Here is a 13582-nt window from a genome sequence, read left to right as displayed (position 1 = left end):
ATTGGCATGGTTCTGGATATACTTTTCTCTGTTAAGTGGGATAAACACCTGCAATTTAACCAATAAATTGCAAAGCGGGTGAGGCTTGGTCTAAGCTCACTAAGCAAAAATTTATTCTAATTCCGTGTTTAATCTATAAAAGTCAATGTTAGACTAAGTAACTATTATTATTTTTTAATTTGATTACTACAAAGAAAATGCATGACAAAGCAATTCTCACATTAATGGAGAAGATAGCAAAATATACTGCAAATAAAAAATATATTAATCTTACCAACCTTTTTGAGGTTAAATTTAAAGTATTTTTTCTTAGGCTGTATTGAGTGCATTGTGACTGGATCTCACTTCTGTGTTACCATTTGTTCTTTTATCCTAACTTTCAAATATGGACCACTTCTCCTTGAACAGTTTATTTCATTCTTTTCATCTTAAAACATGTGTTTAAAAATGGAAAGATATTTGTCTGGGGTGTGAGGTTTATCAGGAACACGGCTGACAAAGCACCTTGGTGTCTGTTGCCAAACATGCTTTTTAATGCAGAGGCTTCACAGGGGTAATGTTGGCCAATATGCCTGTGCCAAAAGTATGCTACTGCTAACTGATGTGCTTAGATCTTACATGCTGATTCTGTACTAAAAGTATGTCCGTCTTGCTCCTTAAGTTTCTTCCTGCACTTTCTTTTGTATCATATCTACTCTTATGGATCTGCCACTGTTTAGGAGGAAGCAACTTTGCATAGATGCAGTTAAAATATTTTCATTATGCTAAAAGGAAATGCTGTCAGAAGTTTTCCAAGGGGCATAGAAGTTGGTCTTGCGTTATAACAGTTAATCAGATTCTAACAGAAGCTTTCGGGAGTGTGAGTGCCAATAGGTAGACACAAGGATGCAGATAGCCCCAAGGGCATTTATCCGTATAGAATTCCAATAGAAGAGCAGTACCTTTAAATCCTGATTCCCAGTCTGTAACTGCGATAGTGCTACTGGGTCAACATAGTTTCTTTTATTGAAGACTGCAAGCAGCAAACATTTTGATAAGTCTTTAAAAACATTAGCAATATGCAACTCAAAGGGCTTGGCTCGAGCATGTGCTGGTGGGAGGCAGTCATACAAACATGGAACCAGCAATGTTTGTCCGTGTTCTCTTCTTCAAGTCTGAAATTACAAGGTGTGTCAGCTTGAGTGCATGTGAATGTACCTTAAAATTCCTTGCCTCAAGAATGGAAAGGATCTCAAAGTCCTTTACAGACACTGTGGATCATTGCTGTCCAAGTTAACTTGCCCTTGTGCTCTGGAGTTGTATCAGTATGGGTAGAACTGCTAGAAGGCACATCACAATAAAAAGCAGGTAGAAGGTATGTGCTGGCTTGGAGGAAAGGCATGTGCCAGAACATCTGCCACTTTATTCTCCCAAATATTACAAACTGTTAACAAATACAGGAAATGTACTTTGCTAAAAGCAGTGTAGTGTTGAGATCAACCATACTGTTCATGGTATATTTTGCTTCATTGCTTTCTCAAAGCATTTAACTTAATTCTTGGCTGATTTAGATTGTAGTTTTGAAGTGTATCTTTTTTAGTACACCTTGTAGAGAAGACGCTTGACAAATTTGTATTGTGTTTGTGTTCTCTTGTGCAGTGGATCAGCGTTAAATGCTTTATGAAGCAAAAACTAACTCTGTATTTTAAGTTTTTTCCTGTACAGTCTTGCTGCTTTTTCTATGATTCCGTAGAACTTCAGTCACAAGTTTCAGTCCCTTCTAGATGCTTACCAAAATGTAATAAGTAACTAACAATAACATGCCACGAAGTTCCTAAGGACTTTTAAAAGTTGCATTCTTCTTCACAGAGATTTTGTTTTGGTTGTCCTTTTAACACTTCAAAAGACAAACTTCGTATGGAATTTTAGGAAGTAGTATTTTTTTCCCCATCAAATATTAATTTTTGTGATTTGAAGTTCTACTATGTACTATATGTTTTATCTGTACTGGAAAATTAGTATTTCAAGTTGACAAGTTGTTTTTTTTTTTTTTTTTTCTTATATGCTCATGCTCTTTTTTGATAATTTTGCAGGCAACTCTTCAAGTTTTGGCCAGTGTGGGTTTTTTGTTTGTTATTTTTGAATCTTGTTGTGAGGACACATTTGTGAATTTGCAGTACAGTCCTTGAGAGGAAGCTCCATTCGTGAGAAATATGCTCTAGCACTTAGAGGACTTAAAACTGGGATTCCAGTGGTCTGGTTTTGGCTCTCTTGAATACGTATCTTGTGGTCTTGATGAATGGTAGGTATTTTGGCTTTCCAAAGGTGCTGAACGTATCCAGCTTCCATTACGTTCAGAGGAGTTTTCAAAATTTGCCCTGCTGACTTTCTGTACTTCCTTTACTATTCTTTGAGTGGGTATACTATTTATTAGCTATTATGTGAAATTATATATATATAAAAAATATATAAAAAATGTTTTACAAAGTTGTTCACATGTGAGATGTACATTTAAGATTTTTTTTTTTCTTAGCGTGCTAACTGGTCACTTATAAAATAGTTTCCTTTCTATGGTTAAGTTCTGCTCTAACATGTGGACTTCTACGATAGTTATTTCTTGTGTGACTGAGTATTTCTTCTTTACCAACTGTTGGCTTAGTATCATAGAATCACAGAATGTTTTGGGTTGGAAGGAACCTCATAGGCCATCTAGTTCCAACCCTCTGCCATGGGCAGGGACACCTCCCACCAGACCAGGCTGCTCAAAGCCCCATCCAGCTTGGCCTTGAGCACCTCCAGGGATGGGGCATCCCCAGCTTCTCTGGCAGCCTGTGCCAGTGCCTCACCACCCGCTTACTTCAACATAGCATTCAACCTCTTCATAGAGGTTTTGTTACTTGGAAATGTTAGAACTTTTAAAACTCTTATATAAAAAGTCATTTTAAAAGGTGAACTTGTGCTAGTGAAACACATCTGTCTGTGCTGGAGACCGAAGTTTCTGAAATATGTTGATAATCCTTCATTATACATAACACAGAAAAGAAGTGACCTCTGTCATGTAATCTGAAAAGTAAAATAATTAATGAGTTTCTAGGTAAACTCTGTAAAAGTTGTTGAGGCAGCAGAAGCAGCAAAGGCAAAGAAACTTGAGTGGTAGAAGCCACACCAAAAAACAGTGGGAGTCAAGAACAGAACACTGATTTCCCAGTCTTCTCTTCTGGCCATGGGGTGGGCCTCACTGTGTCCATAATCTTTCCTGTATGAAAAGAAGATTAAACAAAACAAAACAAAAAAAAAAAAAACACACACATTACATTCACTGAGTATTAAGAGATTTACTATAATTTCCTATTTTCCTTTGTTAAGGTATCAACAGGCAGCTAAAAATTGGATCCTTCCCCAAAGTTTCTACTTTCAAGGTTGATGCAATTGAAAAAAAAAAACAACTACCACTTAAAACTACTACAGGAGCCCAACCAACTTCAGATTTTTTTTTTCCTTTTTTGGATTGGTCACTTCTTACACTTTTCTTGTTTTCTCTTCAGTTATCTAAAGATCAAATTTTTTTTCTCCAATAATCTGGCAGTGTATGTTGTTACAATAATCAGTGGTGGGGTCCCCAGATTTGTGTTTCACAGAAAGATGCAGATGATATGCAGGAAAAAAATGTATAGTGTGGAATTTAACAACTTTATCATGTAATATATCACAGTGTTACTATATTCAATTTGGAATACTGTCAAATTTTATGTTTATATACAGGAACTTGACAAGAGGAGTTGGTAGATTCAGAGAGTTACTAAGAGCTGTTGAAACAAGAACTACGCAAAATCTGCGAATGGTAAGTTATATTAAACCACACTGATATTGCAGCATCAGAGTTCTAGTAGGCAGGTAAAGCATAAATACAGTGGATGAGATAGAGGCAAATAATCAGATTACAGCATACTGATCAGGATCTGTTCTCCACTACTTTGTAGAGCTACGTTTCCTGGTTCAAATGAAAGTTTTAAAATAAAAAGGAATGATTGATGCCCAGTTTTTCCCTTAGCTCTCTTTCCTATTTGTGGTTATGGTAAAACCTGATTGATCTCTGACTGACCATGCTTACAAGCTTAATTATAATTGCCCAATTTGTGATTTGCCCTTATTTTAGAAGGATGTTATTTTCTCTTCCTGTAACGTAATGAGAGTGAGGACAAAGTACAGTGTCTTCATGTGTTTTTTAAATTGGAAGCTACTGAGTTATCGTTTCTTTATTTTCATAATAAAGCTTCCTAAAGAGAAGGAAATAAAAAGGGAAAATCTTGAAGCTGTGTTATTTATATCATTGTAAAATAAACCTCTATCAAATAAGTGATTCACGTTTTTTGCATTTTTTTATATAATAAAGGGCCAAGACTTACATCTTTTGCTCTAAGGTAACAATTTTTAAAATGTTTTAGATTAGTATCCTAATATTGCATCTTTAAAACTTTCAACATGGTAGTAAGGATTATAATTGGTTTATTAATTTATTTCTTAATTTATTTAATAACTGACTCCTAATAATCATATTTAATTTGTTAAATAGAAGACTTTCAATGGAGAGGGATAATATTGGAAACGGTAGGAGAATAAGTGGTATAGGAATTAAGGTAGAAGATGCAGAAGATTGTGTGGTGCTGCCCATGCCTTGAACAGGACACAGCTGTTGCTGGGAAGTACTGCCAATTTTGATGTAAATGTAAAGCTTGCCTTTTTTCTGCTGCTGAGTTTTCATCATTGTCATAGGTAGTCACGTAAGCTTGTATACATATATATTAAGCATTAAAGAAAAAATTATACTGGTAGCTATGGATTATAAGATGACTTCTCAAAGCTATAAATGTATATTATTACATAATATTTATGTAGGTATTTTTGCACTTACATATTTGGTACCAAGATTAATTTCTCAAAGTTTTTCATGTCTGTCTGCAACTTAGTTTTACTCTTGCTAAACAGCAACAGCAGCAAACACCAGCATCTTCAAGTCCAAGCTGTCAGAAGTCCAGTTTGAGTTTAGATCTGGGTTTGGGTTTAGATTTGGGTTTGACATTGGCTGGCTGCCAGACACTCACTCAGCTACTTTCTTACACCCCCTCCTCAGCAGGACAGGGACAGAAAGATAGAAAAACTCATGGGTCAAGATAAAGACAGAGAGGTCACTTAACAATTACTGTCACAGGCAAAACAGACTTGACTTGGAGAAAATTAAAGTAATTCATTGTCAGTGAAAATAGAATGGAATGGAGAGAAGTAAAGACAAAATCTAAAATACTACTCCCCTCTTCCCCCACCTTCCCAGGCTCAACTTCACTCCATCGTTCCTGACTCTTTTACCTCTTCCTCTTAGCTCCAAGCAGTACAGGGGTGATGGGGAAGGGGGGTTGTGGTGAGTCCCTAAAAGTTGCTCTGCACCACTCCTTCATCCTTGCACTTTTCCCATGCTTCCATGGTGGATCCTTCCCATGCCTTGCAGTTCCTTCATGGAATATCCATATGCTGCACCGTGGTTCTTTCAGCAGGCTGCAATGTGGAAATCTGCCTCACTGTCATCTTTTCCATAGGCTATAGGGAAACACCTTTTGGTTCCTCGAAAGGCAGTAGAGGTTATCAAATGTAAAATACCTGAAAATATACCTGAATGCGCTCCACTGTTAGCAGCAACCATTGGTGTTATTGATACTTTGAAAGTATCCAGACTTTCATAGGTAAAATTGAAAAGTTGACTTACTGCTGTTTTTTTTCCTTTGTGTTTAGAGAATTGAACTGTGTACTTAAACCTTTCAAACAGCAGAATACCTGATATTTTAGATGATTTAAAATCAGAGAAAATACATTCCGCATGACTAATATTCATTTAAAAAACTCCAAGCATTTTTGAAGAGACTGGATTCAGTATTTCTAATGAAAATATTAATCTTTCAATTCCGTAGACAATAGCAAGACAACTGGCTGAAATTTTGTTACGAGGCATGTGTGAACAGAGTTATTGGAATCCACTGGAAGATCCTCCTCACCAATCACCGCTAGATGATCCACTACGGAAAGGTTCAAACACGAAAAATTATGCACTCAGTAGACGACCACGGGTATACACTGGAGAAAAGTATGTTTGTGTTTGTACCTATTTGCTTTCTCTAATTGCAATTGTTACCCTGTGCACTGGGTAACTTAGTTTATATTATTGAAAATGCAGAAGGTATTGGACAATGAGAATACTGATGTTTCCTGTGCTGTGTGTATGTATATGCTATGAAGAGATCTAAGGAAGCAATGTGCTTCTCCAAGCAGAAATTTGCAGTGTATGCACAAGACTCTTTGCTCTCAACTCTCAAAATGTCGTTTATGGTAGAGTCAATATCTCTCATTATCCTTGCAATACAAAAGAAAGCATAATATGCATGACTGTCTTCTGTCATTTTGAGATATTTGAGAGCTGTTTGCTCTTCTGCCTCTTCTGCTATCCACATTGCAAGTGGCTCCCTCCAAAACAGAAAGTTTGTCTAAATACTTCGAATCAACAAAATTGCAGCTAATGTGTTTGTGTATGTGTGTGTTGTTGTTTTTTTTTCCCAAAACAATCGCTGTTAGTATTAAACATGGATTGCCATTTTCTAGAATTTGGACTTTCTTAAAATTTAATAGCTTGTTCAGTGATTTCTAGGGTAAAATTGCTTCCTTAAGACCCACTGTGACATTTCCAAAAATTATATTGAAGGAATTTTTTACTTTATTATTGCCTTTGGTTGTAGCTTACTGCCTGGAAGTAACATGTTTGTGTCAAATTATAGAGACGAAATCTTAACCATTTTGCAGTCTTTTTTTTTTCCTTTGTCATTAAGTTTGATCTGATGAAACTTTGTTGCATGTTTGTAATGTTCAGTAAAACTTTTGCACTGCTCTGCTTGTATTTTATGCACAAGTCCTTGAGGGATCAGGTCATTTAATATAGCAAACAACCACTACTTGCTTGCTTTGATACGTGCTGGAAAGCATTGTGAGCCAGAGAACTGAGAAACAGATTGTAGTAGTGGAGATAATGATCTAGATAAAGTTATGTTTTGTTGTAGTAGGATAGTGAGTGCTTTACTTACTAATGCAGATGGGAAGATTGGAATTCCATTTAAACTTAGGAAAAACCTTATTTTCAGAACTGGAAGGGGTTGTAGAGTCTCCGTCACCGGAGATACTCAAAATCCAACTGGACACTCTCCTGAGCAACCTGCCAGTTGACCTTGCTTTGTGCAGAAGACCTGGACTAAACAATCTCCAGATAGCCCTTCCAACCTCAACCAGTCTGTGAAATTGGTGTGATTTGGGAGTCTCTTTTGAGGATGCTGTTAGCTGATTCAGATGAAATTTTTGACCTTCTTCCTCCAAATAAATTACTTTTTTTTTTTTTTTTTTTTTTTTTTTTTTTAGAATGCTGTCCAGCCATTGCTAGGGGCTGTGAGCTCCTGAGTTTGTCTTATCTGATTGTCTTGGATGTTAAGTCATTGAAAGGCAATGTTTTGAGCTTCTAGAAAAGATGCAGGCACAGAGTTGAACGTTTAATTTTTCAAAACAGTTACTGTGTTTCTCTGCAAGGTCATAATTGACAAACTGTACATGCAGCCAGCCTTTATGGTAAATGAGATACCTGGTTTGTGAATACACCTCAATCACTGAAATTAAAAGTATGCAGTTTTTGCACACACTTTCTTTGTTCGTAAGTGATATGCCATAAACGTAAGGTCAATAAAGCAATTACTTCAGTGTTTGTAATTAAATGTGCAGATAAGCAATCCCCACTAGGTTAGGTTTTCTGGCTTTTTTGTTGTTGTTGTTGTTTTGTTTCATTTTTAATTTATAATGGTGAAAGATAGGAAGGCTCCTCGTAGAGAACTCTGTGTAATTGATACATCTTAAATACATTCTTAAACTTGAGAAATTAATGGTTCAAAATAAACCTTGGCTATAGTACCAGATAGATGATTAATGAATTATTTCCCTATCTTTCACCATAGGGCAAATGAAGGCCAATAAATTTCATATCTATTTCATACCTAGCTTTTACTTTCAGTGCCAAAGAAATTTTTCAGCCATCATTTGATTGAAAAAGAAAAACAAACAAACAAACAAAAACAACACACAACAAACAAACCTACAATTAAAATCTTCGCAGTGTTAGACTATACTGTCTTAGTTTTACTGATTTCCTTTATGGTGAATGAAACTTGCTTACAGAACTTGGAGGGTAACTCCAAAAGGTTTATGGAAGAAGGGATAAAGATTACTTTCAGCTCTATAATTATTTCTGCATAATATTGTTGAAATTTGTTTCCTAATATTCTGAAGTAATTTATAAGGAAATCTTTTATGCCGAGTCACATATTTTCTCAAGCATTCAAAGACCTACTTGACTTCTCACAGTAAATACTAAAGAATAGTCAGTTCCTCTGTTACAGCATATAGTTAGTGTGAAACTTTTTTTCCTGGAATGTGGCCTTGTTATTATTAGCTGCATTTATTGCAGATTTCAATTAGTGAGTACTTGATACAGCAGTAACCCCACATAATTGCGGTGTCATACCACATTATCACATTACTAATACAAAGCTGAACAGCCTTTACCTTCAAAGATTTCTAGCAATTCTGCTTCCTTAGTCAAAAATACTTACAGCAGGCTTCTCAGGTGTAATCTTTCAAATTTATTTATGTTCTTCGTTATCAACTTATCCTTCTGCAGAAACATGCCTCCTTTCAAAAGCATAGCTTTGTCCAGTGTAATTTTCTTGTTCTTGGGAAATGTAAGCAAGAAGTTCCACAGTTTCAACAAAGCATATAATTAAGTGCTTTTCTTTGGTCACATTAAAGTGATTGATACCAGATCAGACAACACGTCTAGCCTAGTATTTCATCCCCAACAGTGATCAAAAGCAAGTACCTAAGACAATGACTACGAAGACAGACTTATAGGAGACTTCTTCCTAGGTATTCCTCTGACCTCCAACTGTTTGAGTCTGAAATCTTGTTTTTGTCTTGAAATTTTGTTTTAAATATGCTGTCCTATATATTAATTAAGTGAATTCACTTCTTTTGAGGATAGTATGTGGTGTATGACTAATAACATTTATGATTTTATAGGCCTCTGTTACTGCCTCTTCAGTTTTCTTTATCCTCAGTTTGGTAGTCATTTTGTAATACCAATTGCCTTTTTTGCTCTGCCCTATTACCGTGGAGCTAATTCATTCATAAGCCTGCATCTGTCAGGGAAGACAGAAAATGTCTGAATTCAGTCATCTATATTGAGCTTTTTGTATACGTGAGCTGAAGGATTTTCCACACAGTATCTCCATGAAGAGCATTTTCACTGAGACAAGCATTAACTTATTTACAAATATTTATTTATGTTCAAAGTTTTTCAAAATATTTATAGGTATTCAAATAGAAGAAAATAATGTTTGCTTTCCTTTTGATAAGCTTTGGGGTAACTTCCCTATGTTCTCTGAGGAAGTGATTTCTCCAGTAAATATTTCTAATTGCTATACTGCTTGCTGGAAACCATTGCCAGTGAGGTATATTAGATCTACTCCCAAGTTGTTAGACTCTGCATCGAAGACTGGATAGGTAAATGGGGAGCTTTCTGCTTCCTCTAAAAGAAAGTAGTAAAGTTTGCAGCTTAGTCCTATGCAAACGTTCAGTATTAAGTCACAAGTAATTATATTTCATTGAAAATATATACTTTACTGGCTTGCAAGTAAGAGGGATGATGGCAAACAGTTTTAAGCAATTGTTTTTTCTGTGTAAGTTAGTATTTATTCTCTTTTCTGGAAGTCTTTCTATTTTTGAAGTACTCTTGCTGTATTTGTGTAAGATACTCCTAAGAGTAATGTTTTCTGCTTAAATAATGAAATTCTTGTTTTGAACAGCATCTTTTGTCCTCAAGAAAATACAGAAGAAGCCTTACTGTTGCTGCTTATTAGTGAATCTATGGTAGGTAAAAGAGAGTGAATATGCATGTGCTGCATGTGTATGTGTGTATTCCCTTTTCTTTTTTTAAACGAAAACAGAACATTTTTTTGTGTCTCGCTTTTTGACCAGTGTTTCATTTTCTGTTAGGAAAGCAGGCAGTTATTTCTGAAACTCAAGCTTCTCTTCTGAGGCAGAAGGATGAGTTCAGCAATGTTACGAATAGGAGTTCTGCTTTTGGAGTGGCTGAACCTAGCCTCATCCAAACGATAGGCAGGTGAACACAGAGCCAGGTCTTTGATTTGGCATCTCTTATCGGTATGAACCATTGTTACACCAGCGAGTGCCATTCAGACAGACAGACTCAAAATGTAAGTTATTTCTGTTGTAAAAAATAAGATAAAATAAAAGACTACTAGGTAAGCATAAGAAACATAGCCGAAAATATTTTCCATTGTGTGTTAGAACTCAGATATCACTCAAATATGTAAATTATTTTTGATGATACTGACATTCAACATTTGCTGCTGGATTATTTTTATTTTTTTCAAGTCTCCTAATTTCCTCAGTAGTTGATTCCTTTCAATGGCTTTCTTGTGCCTTGTATAAGTTTTTCATTTTTTCCTCTAGCATGATTCTACTAGTCATCCATTAACTATCATGTAATGACATTCTCACACCAGGTTATTTGCATATTTTCCAATGACAGAAATGAGAAGCTTAAGCTCTAATCATGGCTGAGCCTCTTACTGGAGGGGTGTAACCTCTAGGGTCTCAGGCATCATATATTAGTATGTCTCATTACATGTCACTGAGACTTAGTCTTTTAAGTTTTGTAGGTGATTTGAATGCTTTTACACTCTGGCATAATTTCTGTTTTGGTAGTTAAATAAGATTAGAACAGTTTAGTGGATGTCCGATTTGAACTATATTAGAATTGCACACTTACATAGTAGTACAAACTACTATCCTTAATACTAGTGACCTACCTTGCAATGTATTCATGGCAGAATGTGTCATCAGAAAATTAGACTGAGCAAACATTTCCATGTACTGTGTGTTGCTTTTGCTGCACGATGCCCTTACCAAAAGGGTGGTAAGTTTTAAACCATAAAACTACTCATCGGTACACACTTGTCTTTGTGAGAGTTATCTCCCTGAGAGTTGAGAGCTCTTACTTCAGCTTCAGTGCATGCGAACTCTTGCTAGCTGTAGTGATTAGAAGTAATACATGACTTACAATTTTGAAACCAATATTTGGCTAAGTGAGAATGATTACAGAAGATGGAATAAACTATTGTTTAGAGATGGTGTTGTATTATCAATGTAGTATGATCTCTTGTTTGGGAATTATTAAAAACATAAACAGTGCTTCAAGACTTTTGTTCTTCATGAATTTAAGTACATATTGGAAAACAACATGGAAATCTGACATATAAGTGGCATTTTGTGTAAATAAACATAATCAAATTTTTATATGTATATAAGCCCCAGATTGTACTGCTAATTTCAGGGAAGTGTGGTGCACTCTAACATCATAACTCCTTATTTGGATTAGATCTAGTGCAACATATATTCAGAAAATTGAGTTGTGACAGTGGATTGTAAATGACACTTATGTGTCACATTGAGTTCCCTGAATTTCTGAATTTGGAATGGACACTTTGATGGGTAAGATTTAAATTGCAATATTTATGAAAGAAATGCTCTGAGAAAGATAGTTCTGTGCTTTTTAAGTATTCTAATTCTCTTATAGGTACATTTCAGAGTACAAAACACTCATTTAGCCACACGACTGCTGCTACAGTGTACTGTCATACATAATGAGGAAAGTCAGCTGCAACTCTGCCATCACTTACTTTAAGACGTCCTTGTATTCTAGCTGTTACACTTGCAAAGTTAGACCAGCCTTTCCTTACCTAAGCAGGAATGAATAGAAAGGTAGGATATAAAGGACTGAGATATCCAAGTTGCAGTGGGTGTACATGTTGCTGCATGTCAGCTGAGCTGTAAGTAACAAAATCACAGAAGGGTTCAGGTTGGAAGGTGAATGGAAGCAGAAAATTACTGTTCAGATATATATTTAATACTTAACAAGGCATCCTCTCCCATAAACTGCTTTGGCATTGTCAGTCATTTTTTCACAAGAAGTGCTGTTTCATAGCTTGTTTTGTACTTGTAAGGAATTAACTCAAGAGTGATTAAACGTGGAGTTAAAAAGGAAGAAGTTCCTGAAGCTGCCTAAATATTTATGCAGTGTAGAAAGGAAAAGGCGAAGACTTCTTGATCAAAAGAAAGTACAATGTCTTTTTTGGGGTGTATGTGGGGGTGTGTGTTTACAAACCAAGCTGTGGATTGTTCAGTTGATAAATCTTGAAGTGTCTGTGCATTTTATGCTCCGTACATCTCTGAAAAATTATTTCAGTATTTAATTATTCTGATTTTAATGATTCTTTGAGTATGATCAGAGCTCCAAATGTTATACTATTAAAACAGAAAAGCAATTTATTGGTGCTTAATGATGTTATTCCTCCCCTCTAAAGGGGGGGAGGGGGAAACAAACTATCCATTTTAATTCAGCCTATTTAAATTTAGTTCAGTTTATTTAAATAAATGTATTTTAAAATAATTTTTAAATAAATTTTGGTTAGACCTGTGTAGTGCCAGGAGTTGGACTCGATGATCTTTATGGGTCCCTTCCAACTTGGGATATTCTATTAAAGGAAAAGAAAGGAAAATGTATTAAGGGGGCCACATCCTGCCCAAATGAAAAGGGGAGGAGAGGGGAAAGACAGAGAAGGATCTTTAACTTTTGTATTAAACCTACCAGATATATTCCCATTGGCACAAATGCTACTATGTAAATATCACCAAATCTACAAATAAAGAAGATACTCTGAGTAGTTGAGTATGAAGACAAAAAAATTCGATTGCTTTATTTTACAAAAAGATGGAATAGGAGATTTGAAGGTCATTATCAAATGTTTTACTTGCCTTCAAAAAAATGTAAAAGATGACTATGCATTATGTTTAAAAACATACTTTATTGGGTTTCTGAGAACTTTCATAATTGTATATGCTATGTAATATATGTAATTAGAATCAAGTGATTAAAAATAGGTCCATATAGAAACATAAATCTTTCAGCTAATGTGACAACTTGGTGATTCAGACTTTCAGTCTGATTAGAACAGTAGTTACCTGAGCCAAAAAAAAAATAATAATAATAAAAAAAAAAACAGGTTTAATTTTAGTGGCTGACTTGGTTTCTTTTTGGTGTATGTTTCAGGCTAACCGTGATGCCGTATTGAGCCGAATACCAGAACACAAAAATGATCGTATCATCAGTTTGCAAAGTGCATCTGTAGTATATGATTTACTTACGATAGCCTTGGGAAGAAGAGGCCAATATGAAATGCTCTCAGAGGTTTGTCCATTGCAGTGAATATTCAACTGCATCTTTGTTGTTTGTTTCTGTTAATCATGTTAGTTTTCTTAGTATTCTAGGGCTAAACAAATACAGGATACTGTCATTCTGACTACTATAGATACTTCCCATCCAAAAATGTTTACTGTCTGAATTTTTACAGGTGACTCGAGGCAGTCAATCACAGAAATGGTGAAA

General features: G+C 35.4%; 1 protein-coding gene across 4 annotated transcripts in view; it reads left to right on the top strand.

Moving 5' to 3' along the window:
- The window catches only part of TTC7B (tetratricopeptide repeat domain 7B), a 135990-nt gene that overhangs the window by 45110 nt on the left and 77298 nt on the right, over positions 1–13582 (top strand). For 3 of the 4 annotated variants that reach the window (XM_084522758.1, XM_084522755.1, XM_084522756.1), the window contains exons 6-9: positions 3742–3820; positions 5940–6112; positions 9918–9981; positions 13247–13384. In XM_084522758.1, coding sequence (XP_084378884.1) covers positions 3742–3820; positions 5940–6112; positions 9918–9981; positions 13247–13384 — 454 coding nt within the window. The remainder of the gene's footprint in view (positions 1–3741; positions 3821–5939; positions 6113–9917; positions 9982–13246; positions 13385–13582) is intronic. The other variant, XM_084522757.1, reaches the window with a different exon arrangement.

The sequence above is a fragment of the Aythya ferina genome (assembly GCF_964211825.1).
Source record: "Aythya ferina genome assembly, chromosome: 5".
Classification (NCBI taxonomy): Eukaryota; Metazoa; Chordata; class Aves; order Anseriformes; family Anatidae; genus Aythya; species Aythya ferina.
The sequence above is the reverse complement of the archived record's forward strand: the minus strand, read 5'-3'. Positions and strand labels throughout refer to the sequence as shown.